This window comes from Pyrgilauda ruficollis, unplaced genomic scaffold (genome assembly GCF_017590135.1).
Source record: "Pyrgilauda ruficollis isolate IOZ18807 unplaced genomic scaffold, ASM1759013v1 scaffold122, whole genome shotgun sequence".
Taxonomy (NCBI): Eukaryota; Metazoa; Chordata; class Aves; order Passeriformes; family Passeridae; genus Pyrgilauda; species Pyrgilauda ruficollis.
Window position 1 is genome coordinate 168,098 of NW_024510544.1, and position 14,060 is coordinate 182,157.

The 14,060-nt window shown below is 54.3% G+C and overlaps 2 protein-coding genes across 9 annotated transcripts in view; one reads left to right on the forward strand and one right to left on the reverse strand.

Annotated features, from left to right (window-relative positions):
- Positions 1-662: 662 nt before the first annotated feature.
- On the reverse strand, positions 663-5,806 carry NTHL1 (nth like DNA glycosylase 1). 3 transcript variants are annotated; one of them, XM_041490294.1, is made up of 6 exons: positions 5,555-5,806; positions 5,146-5,378; positions 3,370-3,540; positions 2,871-3,030; positions 1,675-1,780; positions 663-1,127 (listed from the first exon to the last, which is right to left on the reverse strand). In XM_041490294.1, the coding sequence occupies exons 2-6, from the start codon at positions 5,218-5,220 to the stop codon at positions 1,004-1,006; spliced, it is 636 nt and encodes a 211-aa protein (XP_041346228.1). In that variant the 5' UTR covers positions 5,221-5,378; positions 5,555-5,806; the 3' UTR covers positions 663-1,003. The 3 variants fall into 3 exon arrangements, with proteins under 3 accessions (XP_041346228.1, XP_041346226.1, XP_041346227.1); XM_041490292.1 differs by lacking the exon at positions 5,555-5,806 and having other exon boundaries at positions 5,146-5,482; XM_041490293.1 differs by lacking the exons at positions 663-1,127; positions 1,675-1,780; positions 5,555-5,806 and adding an exon at positions 1,787-2,604 and having other exon boundaries at positions 5,146-5,495.
- A 292-nt stretch (positions 5,807-6,098) lies between these two features.
- TSC2 (TSC complex subunit 2) overlaps positions 6,099-14,060 on the forward strand; it is a 33,274-nt gene continuing 25,312 nt past the window's right edge. For 5 of the 6 annotated variants that reach the window (XM_041490286.1, XM_041490285.1, XM_041490287.1 and 2 more), the window contains exons 1-12: positions 8,178-8,335; positions 8,876-8,962; positions 9,574-9,684; positions 10,285-10,429; positions 10,559-10,676; positions 11,136-11,184; positions 11,548-11,673; positions 11,997-12,070; positions 12,409-12,535; positions 13,174-13,317; positions 13,529-13,666; positions 13,858-13,961. In XM_041490286.1, the coding sequence (XP_041346220.1) occupies positions 8,198-8,335; positions 8,876-8,962; positions 9,574-9,684; positions 10,285-10,429; positions 10,559-10,676; positions 11,136-11,184; positions 11,548-11,673; positions 11,997-12,070; positions 12,409-12,535; positions 13,174-13,317; positions 13,529-13,666; positions 13,858-13,961 (1,361 nt within the window). In that variant the 5' untranslated portion in view covers positions 8,178-8,197. Of the gene's footprint in view, positions 6,125-8,177; positions 8,336-8,875; positions 8,963-9,573; positions 9,685-10,284; positions 10,430-10,558; positions 10,677-11,135; positions 11,185-11,547; positions 11,674-11,996; positions 12,071-12,408; positions 12,536-13,173; positions 13,318-13,528; positions 13,667-13,857; positions 13,962-14,060 lie in introns of those variants that run through there. The other variant, XM_041490284.1, reaches the window with a different exon arrangement.

Consider the following 14,060-nt stretch of genomic DNA (forward strand, 5'->3'; position numbering starts at 1 on the left):
GAACTGCAGCCCTGTAGCACATTGTAAACTCTGCTTCCTCTTTAAAGGCGAGCTGGAATTACGCCTTTGAAGCTCCACAATGAAGTCAGCACTGCCCTTTCTTTGAAGAACAAAACACAGGGGTGGTGCTGTGCCTCTGTCAGCTCCTGGGGACACAGCCTGGCTCCCGTGGCTGCTGTAACCCTTGTGGCACACACAGAGTGGCACTGGCTCAGCTCCTGGCCCTGCTGTGCATCACCCACCCCTGTCCTGCTGCCAGGAGCAGAGGTCACTGGTGCAGGCAGTGATTCCTCTGCTCCTGCCTTGGGAAGGCTTCAGCTGCACCTCAGAGTCCCAGGATCACCGAGGCTGGAAAAGATCTCCAGGATCATCGAGTCCAACCTGTGCCCCATCCCCAGAGCACTGAGTGCCACGTCCAGGCCTTCCCTGGACACCTCCAGGGATGGCAGCTCCAGCACCTCCCTGGACAGCCCCTGCCAGTGTTCAACAACCTTTTCCATGAAGGAATTCCTCCTGCTGTCCACCCTGGATGTCCCCTGGCCCAGCTCTTGTCCTGTTGTGTGGCAGGGCAGGGCTGGGCAGGTTGCCTTGGTTCAGCCTTGCTGAGGTCACCCACGTTCTCCTCCCCTCAGCCAGTGCCACACAAGTGCCAGCAAAGCTCGTGGGTGCAAAAAGCCCTCACCACCTTTATTAAACAAGTATTTACAAGCAGCAGCAGCTCCCTGAGGACAAAGCTTTTCTCTGCAGTGACTCAGTGTGGCACAGCTGGGCCGTGCTCAGCCATTCACCCAGGCTGGAGCCTTCAGCTCTGTCCCAGCAGGATTGCTGCCTCTCCAAGCCCCTTTTTCCTCTGCAGAGCTGAGCCACTGCCAGGGGCTGCTCCCTCGAGCTGCTGCAGCAGGCTCCTGTGCCCTGCAGTGACACTGCCAGCCCTGTGCCAGGCCCAGCTGCAGCAGGGCTCAGCCCAAGCAGCTTTGTGGCTCTCCCAAGGCTGGGTGATCCCTCAGAGTCTCTTGGCAGCTGGGCAGATGTCTTGGTTGAGGCACTGGCTGCAGCGAGGGTTCACAGGCAGGCAGGTCTGCTGCCCAAAGCCCACCAGGAGCCAGTTTATCTCCTTCCAGAGGTCCCTGCAGTGAGGGGACAAACAGCACTGATGCCATGAAGCTGCTTGGAAGGGGTGAGGAACAGCCTGTGGTGTTAGTGGGATCCCTTTCCCCCTGTGCCTGTTCCTCCTGGAGGTGAGTCCCAGCCCTCCCAACCTTTCCTGGTCCTGCAGGGCTGGGGGAGCAATGCCTGTGCTCAGGCACAGAGATGTCCCTCTGTAAGTGCCAGCTGGTGTTTGATACTGAACATTAACCACCAGTGAAGGCCAGGATCCAGCTGATGCTGCTGTGGCCACTGGGCTCAGCAAGGCCCTCTGTGGAAAAGCACCTGGCTTGGGTGATGGTAAACTTGGCAAGGCAAAAATCAGGGATCAAGAGCTCCACTGGTGGTGACTGATCCATCTGACAGCAGCAGAACCACCACACAGGTAAGATGCTGCTGCTGTGGCTCTGGCAGAGGGGAAACTGTGACCCTGAAGGAGGAAGGAGCCAAAATGCAGTCCCTGAAAGTGCCCCAAGCAGGGCTTTGTGCTGACATGGCTCCTGCAGCCAGCAGGGGCTCAGGGCTCACCTGGGCAGCCACTCCTCCAGTGCCACCCGAGTCTCCTCGGGCTTCTTGGTCTCCTTCTTCACCCACTTGAGCCTGTTGGAGATCCTGTGCACGTGGGTGTCCACAGCTGGGGAGGGAGAGCCCAGAGTTTAGGTGGGAGAGAGCAGAGCCACAGCTGCCTGTGACAGCCCAGGGCCAGGCTGCCCCCGGGGCAGCAGGAGCAGCCAGCTGGGACAGGAGCACAGCGAGGGGAGGCTCACTCCAAGAACAAACATCTTCTTCCCAGGCTTGCAGCCAAAAGCATTTGGGGTGTCTGTCTGTCTCTCCCCAGGCTCACACAGTCTGGGCCAGCCTCTCTCCAAGGCTGCCCAGCTCCATGGAGCAGGCACAGGGCCTGGCCCCTGTTCTCTCTCCACGTTCTCATCCTCCTGGAGTTCCAGCTGGAGTTACGCAAATTGTGATCTCTGCCCCTTCCTCTGCCCGCATGGAAAACACATTTCATAATACCCACCAGCAGAGAGGGCTTGGGAGGCTTAAAGCAGTGTTTATAATGTGCTTTGAGCTCAAAAGCTCTGAATGCAAAGTGTATTATTGTTAGATCAGCAGTGATAAACCTGTCTCTGGGGCTAATTGGGCAAAACCCAGGAAATTGCTGTAAACAGGAAGACTAAGCCTTGCCTCCCAAATCAAAACGGAGCACACAGTTATTTGGAAAGCACTTGGCTGCTTTGGCTGCCTCTGGACTTCCCTCCCCCACAGCAGGAGAACAACAGACCCCAAGGGCTGCTGGATGCAGGGCAGGGGCCACGGCCTGTCCAGCTGATGGTCACCAGAGGGGCTGCAGGATCCAGCTCTCGCCCACTCGCTCCTCCTGGCTTTCCCAGGGCTCTTCCATCAAGCAGCACATCCTTTTGGAACACTCATCTGTCCCCAGGGGCCCCAGGCCAGGACCTGTAGGTGATGGTCCAGCCCCATCTGGCACCAGCTCCCCAGAGCTGTGACTTCCCTTGGGAATTTCTGCTATCAGATTTGGGGAGAAACAGCAGCTGCTCAAATCCTACAGCTCCCTGAGGGTCACGTTGTTCCCCCACCCAGATACTCTGCAGCTGCTGACCCAGAGGGATCTTACCAGGCTGCTGGGGCTGCAGTGCTTCCCCTCTGCCTGGGGAATGGATTGGGATTCAGGAGAGGGGTGGGAGAAGCAGGGTCCAGGTTACCTATCCCAGCCACGCTGTCCCAGGCGATGTGCATGGCCAAATGGGCCATTTTGGGCCCAACCCCTGGCAGCTGCACCAGCTCCTCCACAGTGCTCGGGATGTCCCCCCCGTACTTCTGCTTCAGGATGGCCGTGGTCTGCTTGATGTACTTCACCTTGTTCTGGAAAACCAAGGGGGAAGGCACACAGTCCAAGCTGCCCTCCAGCACAGGGAAAACAGACACACAGTCCAGAAAACCAACCATTCCTGTGTGTTATAGGTGAGGCCACACATGGGAGCTGTGGAGGAGACAGAGCCTTGACTTCTACATGAAATCCAAACGCTCAGAGCTGGGAGCTCCAACCTCCCTGCACACTGCAGGCCCTGCAGCCAACAACCTCATCCTGCTGGCAACACAAAGCGCCAACACTGGTGTAAAACCCAGCTTCTAGCCTGACTCCAGGGCAGAGAGGGAGGCATGGGGGGCTCCTGTGTGTCCGTGTGGCCATCCTGCACTCACCCTCCAGAAGCCCACGGGGTAGATGATGTGCCCCAGGCTCTCATCATCCATCTGCAGCACGCTGTCCACGGTGAGGCCGCGCCGGCGCAGGCGCAGCATGGCAGCGCTCGTCACCTGGTCCTTGGTCTGGCTGGACAGCATCAGGGCCAGCAGCACCTGGTAGCGCATCACCTGGGGACACAGGGGACACTGAGACACCCTGGGGGGATCCAGCAGCTCTGGCACCACCCTCAGTGCAGGGTGTGCTCCCACGCTTCTGCCCAATCCGCCTCCAACAGACTGGAAGGCTGCAACGGGAATAATCCGTAACCTTTTAGTTACACCACACAATAAAGGGAGAAAGAAGCACCTTCAAGCTCAGCTGTCAGTACCTGTGAGAGGGCAGGGAGCAGCTCTGCCTGCTGGGATCTCGCTCCAAAGACACCAGTGCTGAGCCACAAGGGCTGGACAAAGCCCTTCCTGAGGGGGGCATTCCCAGGAGAGCCACAGGATACACAGGCACAAACACCCAGTGATTTTTCATGCAATGTCTGCTCGAAGCAGCTTTTGAAAATCCCAAACCTTTCCCACTAGGCTTCAGCAGGAACTGGGTGTCTGGCTCCAGTGAGCTCCTCAGGGAACCAAATCTGAACCACTGGGATGACAGAGACTGGGAGAAGGACAAATCCCAGGAATTCCTCTGCTGCTGCCATGCAGGGTTTATCCAGGCCATGACCTCCTATTTCTCAATTCTTTCTTCCCAAATGTGATTCCATCCCACCAGAGTGAGTAGGATGATGCAATTAACCCAAAATGACCCGGAATAACATGGGACACAATCCTCCCTCCAGCTCTCTTGCAAAGTTTACAAAACCACAGGTGGACTAGGAAAAATCCCTGCGTGCGTGGAAGCAGGATAATGTCAGGGTACAAAGAAATGGTGTGAGGAGCTGAGGTTATTACAACATCCACTTCTTGTGGGAAGCAACAACGCAGCTTCCCCAGGGAAGAGAAGCTATTTCCATGTGGTCCCCTGGCCCCACAGCTGCAGTATCCAGCAGCAAGGACAGCATTCCCTGTGCCAAGGCTGTGCAGCTGTGTCCTCCAGAGCCCTCCCTCAGAGCCCAGCACGTCCCACTGCTCCTCTGGATGGTCCCCACATTCCCACTCCAGAGGCTCCTGCTGCTCCATGTCCATGGGGTTGAATTAGATGGTCTCCAAAGTCACTTCCAACCCAATCAATTCTGGGATTCTGTGATCCCCACATTCCCACTCCAGTGGCTCCCACTGCTCCTCCAAGCCTGCCCCTGGGTGCTCCCCACATTCCTCTGCATTTCACAGCCACTTTGCTGGATACTTTCCCTGGACTCCTACAGAGATTTTTAAGGAAAAAAAGGAATATGGCTTCACACCCTACCAGCCTGCTCCATAAAGCAGCGCTGCCCTTCACATTCATCACATCCTCTGGGACCAATCCCAGCCCAGAGTCCTGATCCAGTTTCTGTCCTGGAAACATCCCAAGTGCGACAGATCCAGGGGCAGCAGGAGGGTGAGGGAGGCTGCGTTTTCCCGTGCCTGCTGGAGCTGGCAGCAGGATGCTGTTACCCGTGGATGCTATTCCCTGTGGGAATGCTGCTCCCTGTGGGAATGCTGTTCCCTTTGGGAATGCTGCTCCCTGTGGGAATGCTGTTCCCTTTGGGAAAGCTGTTACCCATAGATGCTGCTCCCTGTGGGAATGCTGTTACCCATAGATGCTGCTCCCTGTGGGAATGCCGTTCCCTGTGGGAATGCCGTTACCTCAGGAGGCGCGCTGCTGTCGTAGCACCGGTGCACTCCCATCTCATCCACGGGAGCATCCCTGCTGCTCCTCATCTGGCGGATGCGCTGCAGCTGCTCCCGCCAGAGCTGCGGCTCCCAGCGCGCCCGCCGGGGCTCGGCCCCTCCGCCCTGCCCCGCTTCGTAGGCGATGGCCAGGCTCTTCCTCCTCCTGCTCTGCCTCGGCACGCCGGGCGTGCCCTGGATCTGGCTCCCTGCACGGCACGGCACACAGATTCCAGGCGTCAGGAAAGCTGCCTTCAGGAAAGACAGCCCCATGTGCCACCAGCCACCCAGGGGACCCTGAGCAGGGCGAGTTCCCTGCCCTTAGTCCCAACCCAAACACTGCACAGCCCCCGGCCCCAAGCAGAGCCAGCAGGGACGGAAGCACCTGCGAGACAAGTGGCAACAGGTGACAACAGTGGGGTCACAGGTCCCACGATGGGGACACGTGTCCCAAACACAGGTGTGGCCCAGGAGGTGCATCCCCAGCCCAGGACAGCCACATCGCTCGCTCCGAGGGGGATGTGACAAGGACACCCAGCCCCTCTCCCCAGCCATGCCGAGGTCTGGTGCAGCCCCAGCAGCTCCCCGTGCCCAGCACAGCCCTGATCCCCCCTTCCTGTGCCAGCGATTCCCCCTCTCCCGCACGCCCCGTGTCCTCGATCTCCTCTTCCCGTACCCCAGGAAGCCGTGATCCCTCTTTCATACTCTCCATCCCCTGTCCTGTATCCTCATCCTCTGACCTGTACCCCATCCCCTGTCCCGTACCTCATCCCCATCCTGTACCCCATCCCCTGTCCGTACCCCATTCCCTATCCCGTACCCCATCCCCTGCCCGTACCCCATCCCCTATCCCGTACCCCATTCCCTATCCGTACCCCATCCCCTATCCCGTACCCCATTCCCTATCCGTACCCCACTCCCTAGGGCGGCGGCACCGGGCCGGGCCGGGCTCGGGGTGAGTGACGGGGGACCCGGCACCGGGGAGGGGCCGCGCTTTGGGGCCGCGCTGTGACCCCGCTGCGTGTCCGGGGGGGCTGGGCTGTGACCCCCGTGGTGTTTGGGGGTCTGGAATGTGCCCCCGTTGTGTCCGGGGGGTCTGGGGTGTGACCCCCGTGGTGTTTGGGGGGTCTGGGGTGTGCCCCCCGTTGTGTTTGTCGGGGTTTGGGATGTGCCCCCCGTTGTGTTTATCGGGGTTTGGGCTGTGACCCCCGTTGTGTTTGTTGGGGTTTGGGATGTGATCCCCGTTGTGTCTGGGGGTCTGGAATGTGACCCCCGTTGTGTTTGTCGGGGTCGGCAGTGTGACACCCGTTGTGTTCGGGGTCTGCCATGTGCCCCCCGTGGTGTTTGGGGGTCTGGAATGCGACCCCCGTTGTGTTTGTTGGGGTTTGGGCTGTGACCCCCGTTGTGTCTGGGGGTCTGGAATGTGACCCCCGTTGTGTTTGTCGGGGTCGGCAGTGTGACACCCGTTGTGTTCGGGGTCTGCCATGTGCCCCCCGTGGTGTTTGGGGGTCTGGAATGCGACCCCCGTTGTGTTTGTTGGGGTTTGGGCTGTGACCCCCGTTGTGTCTGGGGGTCTGGAATGTGACCCCCGTTGTGTTTGTCGGGGTCGGCAGTGTGACACCCGTTGTGTTCGGGGTCTGCCATGTGCCCCCCGTGGTGTTTGGGGGTCTGGAATGCGACCCCCGTTGTGTTTGTTGGGGTTTGGGCTGTGACCCCCGTTGTGTCTGGGGGTCTGGAATGTGCCCCCGTTGTGTTTCTCGGGATTTGGGCTGTGACCCCCGTTGTGTGTCCCTAAGCGCCTGTGGCATGTCCCTGCTTGGGGCGGGATGTGGCGTGTCCGGGCTTGTTCGGGGGTCGCGGGGGGACAATGTGCCAGCGGCCGGGGTGGGTCAGGGCTGCGGGGGTCCCCAGGGCGGTGCACTCCGAGTGTCCCTGGGACACAGGGCTGGGCGGTGGGTTTGTCCCCGGGGACAGAGGGCTGGGGTCCATGGCGTGTCCCCTGGGATGGTGGGCTGGGGTCTATGGTGTGTTCCCTGGTGGCACTGGGCTGGGGTCCATGGTGTGTTCCCTGGTGGCACTGGGCCAGGGTGCATGGCATGCTCCCTGGTGGCACTGGATTGGGGTCCATGGCATGTCCCCTGGTGGCACTGGGCTGGGGTCCATGGTGTGTTCCCTGGTGGCACTGGGCTGGGGTTCATGGTGCCCAAAAATATCTAGAAGAGTGCTCCAAGCCGCATGTCCCCTGGTGACACTGGGTTGGGGTCCATGGTGTGTCCCCTGGTGGCACTGGGCCAGGGTGCATGGCATGTCCCCTGGTGGCACTGGATTGGGGTCCATGGCATGTCCCTGGTGACACTGGGCCAGGGTGTCTGGCATGTTCCCTGGGATGCAGGACCAGGCTGTGTGATGCATCCCTGGGAGCAGCAGGGATTGCTGTGCCAGGCTGTGGGAAGGCCATGGGATGTCCCTGGGGCTCTCCTGCGTGCCCAGGGCAAGGGTCCCCAAGGGACAGTGGGTCAGGCAGGGGGAGGCAGTGCCTGGAGTTGTTGTTGTGATGGCCATCCCTGTTCTTGCCCCATCTTTCCCTTGCCATGGCAGCACTTGGATGTTCCAGCACTCAGGTTTGTGAGTTCTTCCTCACTTCCACATCGACAGCACAGCGCGGTGTGGTTGGCCTTGCTTTGGGAACAAGCATCCAGCTCACACCCTCCAAAAAGTGTGTGCACGTGGACATACTGCAAAAATCAGCCTGTGTGGTGGCCTGGGCGTTCAGGGCTCCCAGGAAAGGGTATCCCAAAGGCCCCGTGTTCCATGGGGGATGCAGGTGCTGAAGGCAGGAGCAGCACAAGCTCCTTGTGTTTCCTGGTGTTGGGCTTCTCCCATGTTTGGAAAGGCTCAAGACACCCAAGCTCTTTGGAAAAGCCCCGGTGTGATGCTGTTATTGGGGTTTTCCTGCTGAAATATTCCCCTGGGGCCTCCCTTACCAGAGCCCTGTTCTGTGTTTGCAGGGCCTCAGCGCTGGGCAGCAATGGCAAAGCCTCAGAGCAAGGATTCCGGGCTGAAGGAGAAGTTCAGGAACCTCCTGGGGCTGGGAACATCCCGGGGAAGCTCCAAGTCGTCGGAGGGCAAGCAGACAGAGTTTATCATCACTGCAGAAATACTCAAGGTGTGAGAACTGAGTGGAGTGAAGGTGGGGCTGGTGCCTGGGGTACCTCAGCTGAGGGGATCCTTGCTCCTTTCCTGGCTTTTTTTTGGCTCTCAGTTCCTCTCCATCATTCCCTCTCCTGATCTCTCAACTCATTCTGTAGTGAACTGGATGTAGAACTCACCCACTTTGCAGCTCCAGCATTTGAGTTATTCACTCTTTGAATACTTTGGAGATATTTGTTATGTTGGGTTACAGGCTATTTTCCTGTCCCCTCGTTTTTTTTGTAGTCTGAGCTTGATGAAGTTTTTGTGGTGGCAGTTTCCACAAGCTGGGAACTGTTTCTGTTTTATGAAAACCTTACGGTTGTGTGGAAATGAAAAATAAAATAATTGATTCCAGTAATTGGTACCACAAGTCTGTAAGCAGAGTAGTTGGCACATGAGGAGGAAAATACAAAAAAAAAGGGAGAAGGAGACCAGAATTCTTTCTCCCCTTGGAGAAATGGATAAGTGTTTCTGGTAAGATAAACTGTTAGCTTATTTCTCCATTTCTTTCCAGGAACTGAGCATAGAGTGTGGATTGAGTAACAGGATACGAGCAATCAGTCAAATTTGTGAAGTGGCAAAAACCAAAAAAATTGAAGAGGTGAGTTCCAAAGTGTTCAGTGAGTATTGGAAAGATGGAAATTTAAGCAGCAGCTCTCAAACTATCATAAGGGACTCCTGTTGTTTAGGAGGTTTATTAAAATGGGTGATCCCAGAGGCTGCTTTGTGCTGTAAAAGGGAATTAGTCTGCCCAGCCTTCCAGCTCTGCAGCAGAGGGGATGGATCCCCTTTGGGATTCCTGGACCATCCTGGAAGGAGAATGCTGGGAATACTCAGGACAGCTCATGGGAGATGATGTTTAGAGAGGTTTCCTTATCCTGGCTTGTTAATAAGCATCCCCCAGTTGGTTTTGAACTCATCTTGTGGCTGGGTGAAGGCTTCTGCACAAGTATTCCCACTAGCAGTGAGTGTGGAATGAGGAATTGCAGTTCCTGGGGTGCAGGGCTGGATTTGGGGTCTCCTGGGGTTGGTCTGGGTGTGTGACCAGCTGGGTGAGCGTCCCTCAGAGCAGAGAACTCCGCACGTGGAACCCCTGGATCTTAGCCACCAATTGCCATAGTTCTGTGTCACCTGCTGGCTGGAGATCCTGGAGGAGCTGAGCTTTGCTGCCTCATGCTTTTGCTTTGGTTTTGGTGTTTGTTCTGCTCCCAGCACGCCGTGGAGGCCGTGTGGAAGGTGGTGGCTGACATGCTGCAGCCGGAGCGTCCCGCCGAGGCCAGGCACGCCGTGCTCCACCTGCTCAAGTCCATCGTCCAGGGACAGGTGACAACAGCCCCACGGGGCAGGGGACACTGACCTAAACTGGGTTTGTGAAGGGGGACATGGGAAAAGCACCAGGGAGCTCTTCTCTGCTAAGGTTCATATTCGTAATTTTGGTTGTGTCTCGTAAAGGAGAAGAGGAAGCGTTTTAGTTTGAAGTCTTGGTTTGACCTCGTAGCAAAACTTTTCATACAACTCATAGAAAGCTGTTCTGGTCTGGGGTAGCGTTCTTGAGAAAGAGGAAATACTTTGGGTTAAGTTCAGCATAATTCAGCAGATTTTATGTGGTCTTTGCCCAGACCTTCTAGTCCCCATTTGCAGCTGGTTTTGATGTCTCAGGTATGCAAGGGGTTCTGTGTGAGACACTTCTAGCCTGGCCAAGTTCAGCACACAAGGAATTCTTCAGATTTCCCAACGTGTTGCACAAACATGGGGCTGAATCAGCCCAAAGTTGTCCTTCTCAGTGTTCTGAGAAAGCAGGGGTGGGTGCTTATGAAGAGAGTAGGCATTGATTCAACGAAAAGCTAATTTAAAGCTTGAAGATTACTGAGCTATACCTTGATAACGCCCAGGCCTTAACCCTTTCCCTTTTTTCATTTCAAGGGTGAGAGGCTGGGGATCCTCAGAGCCCATTTTTTTAAGGTCATTAAGGATTATCCCTCCAATGAAGACTTGCACGAGCGGCTGGAGGTGTTCAAGGCTCTGACGGAGAACGGACGCTACATCACCTACCTGGAGGAGGAGCTGGGTGAGCATTGTCCCAGCCCCTCTTCAGGCTGGGGGGAAGAAATCCAGGCAGAGACACCCAGTGATAACAGGAGAAGGTAGTGGTGTCATTCCTGGGTAGAAGGCTAACAGGTTTTTTTCCCTTCTTTAGCTGATTTTGTGCTGCAGTGGATGGATGTTGGGCTGACTTCTGAGTTCCTCCTGGTTCTGGTGAACCTGGTGAAGTTCAATAGCTGCTATCTGGAAGACTACGTAGCTGACATGGTCCAGTGAGTTGGTTTTTTTAACTCCTTCCTGCTTATTCCTGGTAAATTACAGAGAAAGTTGCAGATCAATATACAGACAACTGGGATACTTTTTGTCCCCATCTGGATCTGTTTCATCCTAGGTGATTTCTCACAAATATTTGATTTTCAGTTCTTGTGGTGTTCAGATCTGTTTTAGTTTAACTAATGTGCTTCTCCCATTCCATGGGGTGGGCCTTTTTGCATTGCTTAGTCTCACAAGGGTCTGCACTGTTGCATTACCTGAGCTGCATTTAAGTCTCCCTTTGACTTTATGAAAGAGATTGCAGAGCTCAGTGTCCCTTGGGCTGTCACCAAGATTGCCCCAGGAAGGGCAGTGAGGAGTTAAATAGCATGGCAATTAACCTGACTGTTCTGGCTCTTTGTAATTTGCCTAAAATCATGTGGAGCAAACAATTATAATTAAATGTTCTCTCTTAACAGCAAGATCTGCCTCTTGTGCATTCAGACTTCATCATCTATGGACATAGAGGTCAGTGATCTGAGTTTCTTTTAGTACTGCAGAGCTCTTTGAAGTTCTTTGTAACTTTTACAAACAAAATCAGATCATCAGACCCTGGCTTTATTCTCATCTTTCAAGAGAGCTGATGCAATATTGTGTTAATTGTAAGCCAGTAAATCTCATACACCAATAATTTATTCCAAAGCAAACAGACCATTAATCAATTTGATAAATTAATCGACAATGCTTTTTAAAAGGAAAAAAAAAAAAAAACCCAAAAATATCTTCATCCCTTTTGACTTCCAGACGATTTCCTGGGTGTGCCAGGTGAGGATTTGTCCTGGTTGATTCACAGGGAAGTGTACAATCAGTTTGTTTTTCCCTTTCCCAAAGATCTCCTTGCAAGTGCTGGATGCAGTTGTTTGTTACAACTGCCTGCCCTCGGAGAACCTGCCCGTGTTCATCATCACCCTGTGCCGCACCATCAACGTGAAGGAGCTCTGTGAGCCCTGCTGGAAGGTCAGAAACCCTGCCTGATTTCATGAATTCACTCCTGGAGGAAGTGTCAGACTTACCTGGGCACATCTGCCACCAGTTTCAGCTTGGTTTTTAAGAGTAATTAAAATTAAAACTTGTTGGAGTACTGAGGGATCAGCGCCTCATTAGTGCAAATTGTGTCATGTCCACGGGATTCTCCCCTGGTTTCAGCTGCTGTGACAGCTCCTGTCCTGGCTTGGGAAGGGCAGGACACATTTACTCCAGAAGCATGGCCAGTTAAATCCATGTTGAGGCTACTGGGTGTTTTAACTCTGGGGACTGAGGGGCTCTCTCTGAATTTGCAGCTCATGCGCAACCTGTTGGGAACTCACCTGGGACACAGTGCCATCTACAACATGTGCAGGATCATGGAAGACAGGTAGGGGAGGAGATCCAGCAAATCCAAGGAACTCAGCCAGGGCCCAGTGAGACACACGGGGAGTCACCAACCTCAGCAGGACAAGCTGAAGGTTCTGGTGCTTAGAAATAATTGCCCTTTCTAGTTATGCTGCTGAAGTGCTCATTTAGGGCATTTCTGAATTTAATTTCCCTCTGTTTAAAGTTGTGGTGAATGATTTTCTGCTTTTCATGTTTGGCCATTGCTGTGCAAGGCCCTGATGTGTAACAGCTGGCAATTCCTGTTGGGACAGTGGATATTCCTGTTGACTTTGTATGCTGAAATAATTGTGGCATGGTCTGAATCTTCCCTGTCCTTAGATCCTACATGGCAGATGCAGCCCTGCTGAGAGGAGCTGTGTTCTTTGTTGGGATGGCTCTGTGGGGGGCTCATCGCCTCAATTCCCTCAGGAACTCCCCCACTTCAGTGCTGCCTTCATTCCTCAAGGTAGGCTGGGATGCTGGGAGAACTTTTTAGTTACTAGGACAAATTTAAACCAAAAATGTGGCCCCCTACACCTAAGAGATCTTTGTAGGCCTGGAGGACAAGAGGGAGAAATTTGGTGTGGGGTGAAGCAGGGAGAAACAGTAAAACAAGAGGATTTATGTCTGTAGCTGAGGCCTCCTTCTTGCACTTCTTTGGCCAGAAAAGCAAAGTCTGAATCCTTTCTAGCAAATCCCTACATTGTGGATACTTGACCTTAAAAAATAAAATACAAAGCAACAACTTTCACTCTTCTCAGTGGGTGGTACAAAAAGTGAGGGAGGGTGTCTCCAGGGGCAGCCTCAGAGCTCTCAAAATTTCCTCATCTGAGTGCCTCCAGCAGGAATTACTGGCTTTAATCCCCTTGTCTGCCTGTAGGATGGGGCTGTGTCTGCCATCTGAGCCACAGCTGCTCGCAGGAGAGCAGAAGTGCTTTGAGAAAGTGGCTCTGTGCTGTGTGCTTCGTGTGCAGAGACTCAGATGGATTTATCTCAGGCCTCCAGGCTGATTTCCTAACTGATAAGGCGTGTTGCATTTGAGTGCAGGGGGTTTGTGGGCTCTGCTCCCCACCTGCTCTCTGAGTGAAGTGCTTTGGCTCCCAGGCCATGACCTGTCCCAACGCAGTCGTGTCCTACGAGATCGTTCTGTCCATCACGCGCCTGATCAAGAAGTACGGCAAGGGGCTGCAGGCTGTCACCTGGGATATCCTCCTGGACATCATGGAGAGGCTGCTGCAGCAGCTGCAGGTGGGTGCTGGGCCTGCCTGGCTGTGCTCTCAGTGCCAAGGCTTTGCCATAAATCCTTCTGCAAAGTGAGCTCTTCTTGCACTGTGGGGAAGCTGGGAAAGGCTGAGCCCAATTCTCACCGCTGTGGTTCTCTGAGTTTTCTGTTTGTATTTAAGATTAGCACTTTTTGGCAAGGTGGAGCTCTCTCAGGAGTGGTTTTGTCTCTTTTCAGGTTCTGGAGAGCCAAGAACTGAAGTCCATTGTACATGATCTTTTGACCACAGTAGAAGAGCTCTGTGACCAGAATGATTTTCATGGCTCTGAAGAGAGATTTTTTGAGCTGGTGGAAAGATGTGCTGATCAGAGACCAGTAAGGCTTTAGTATTGTTCTCCTTTTGGGTCTGTTCTGTTACAGCTGAAATTTGAGAGTCCTGAAATAGAAAATGATCAGAAAATCCCAGCAAGGACTTCCGTGAGCCTTATTCCCATGGAGGAGGCTGGGGGAATGGATTTGTTATGTTTGCTTATGCACTAAAAACATTTCTTGGTCTTTCCATGAAGGAATCTTCTGTGCTAAACCTGATAACGTACAGAGCTCAGTCCATCCACCCTGCCAAAGATGGCTGGATCCACAACCTGCAGCTCTTAATGGAGAGATTCTTCAGGTAGGAAATCATAACTTTGGGGACTTCTTACTTTTAAGAAGCATTTCCAAGTGTTTCTTGCCACCTTGTCACGTTAGATAATTTTGTTTTCTGAAGTTC

Bases quoted from the DNA above. Each gene is read 5' to 3' on its own strand.
- NTHL1 (XM_041490292.1), bottom strand. From the start codon at position 5,442: ATGGGGCTGTCTTTCCTGAAGGCAGCTTTCCTGACGCCTGGAATCTGT. The intron at 3,541-5,145 runs GTAACGGCATTC...CTGTGTCCCCAG, and splicing joins ACAGCAGCGCGCCTCCTGAG to GTGATGCGCTACCAGGTGCT. The intron at 1,781-2,870 runs GTAACCTGGACC...CTCCCTCCCCAG, and splicing joins GGACAGCGTGGCTGGGATAG to CTGTGGACACCCACGTGCAC.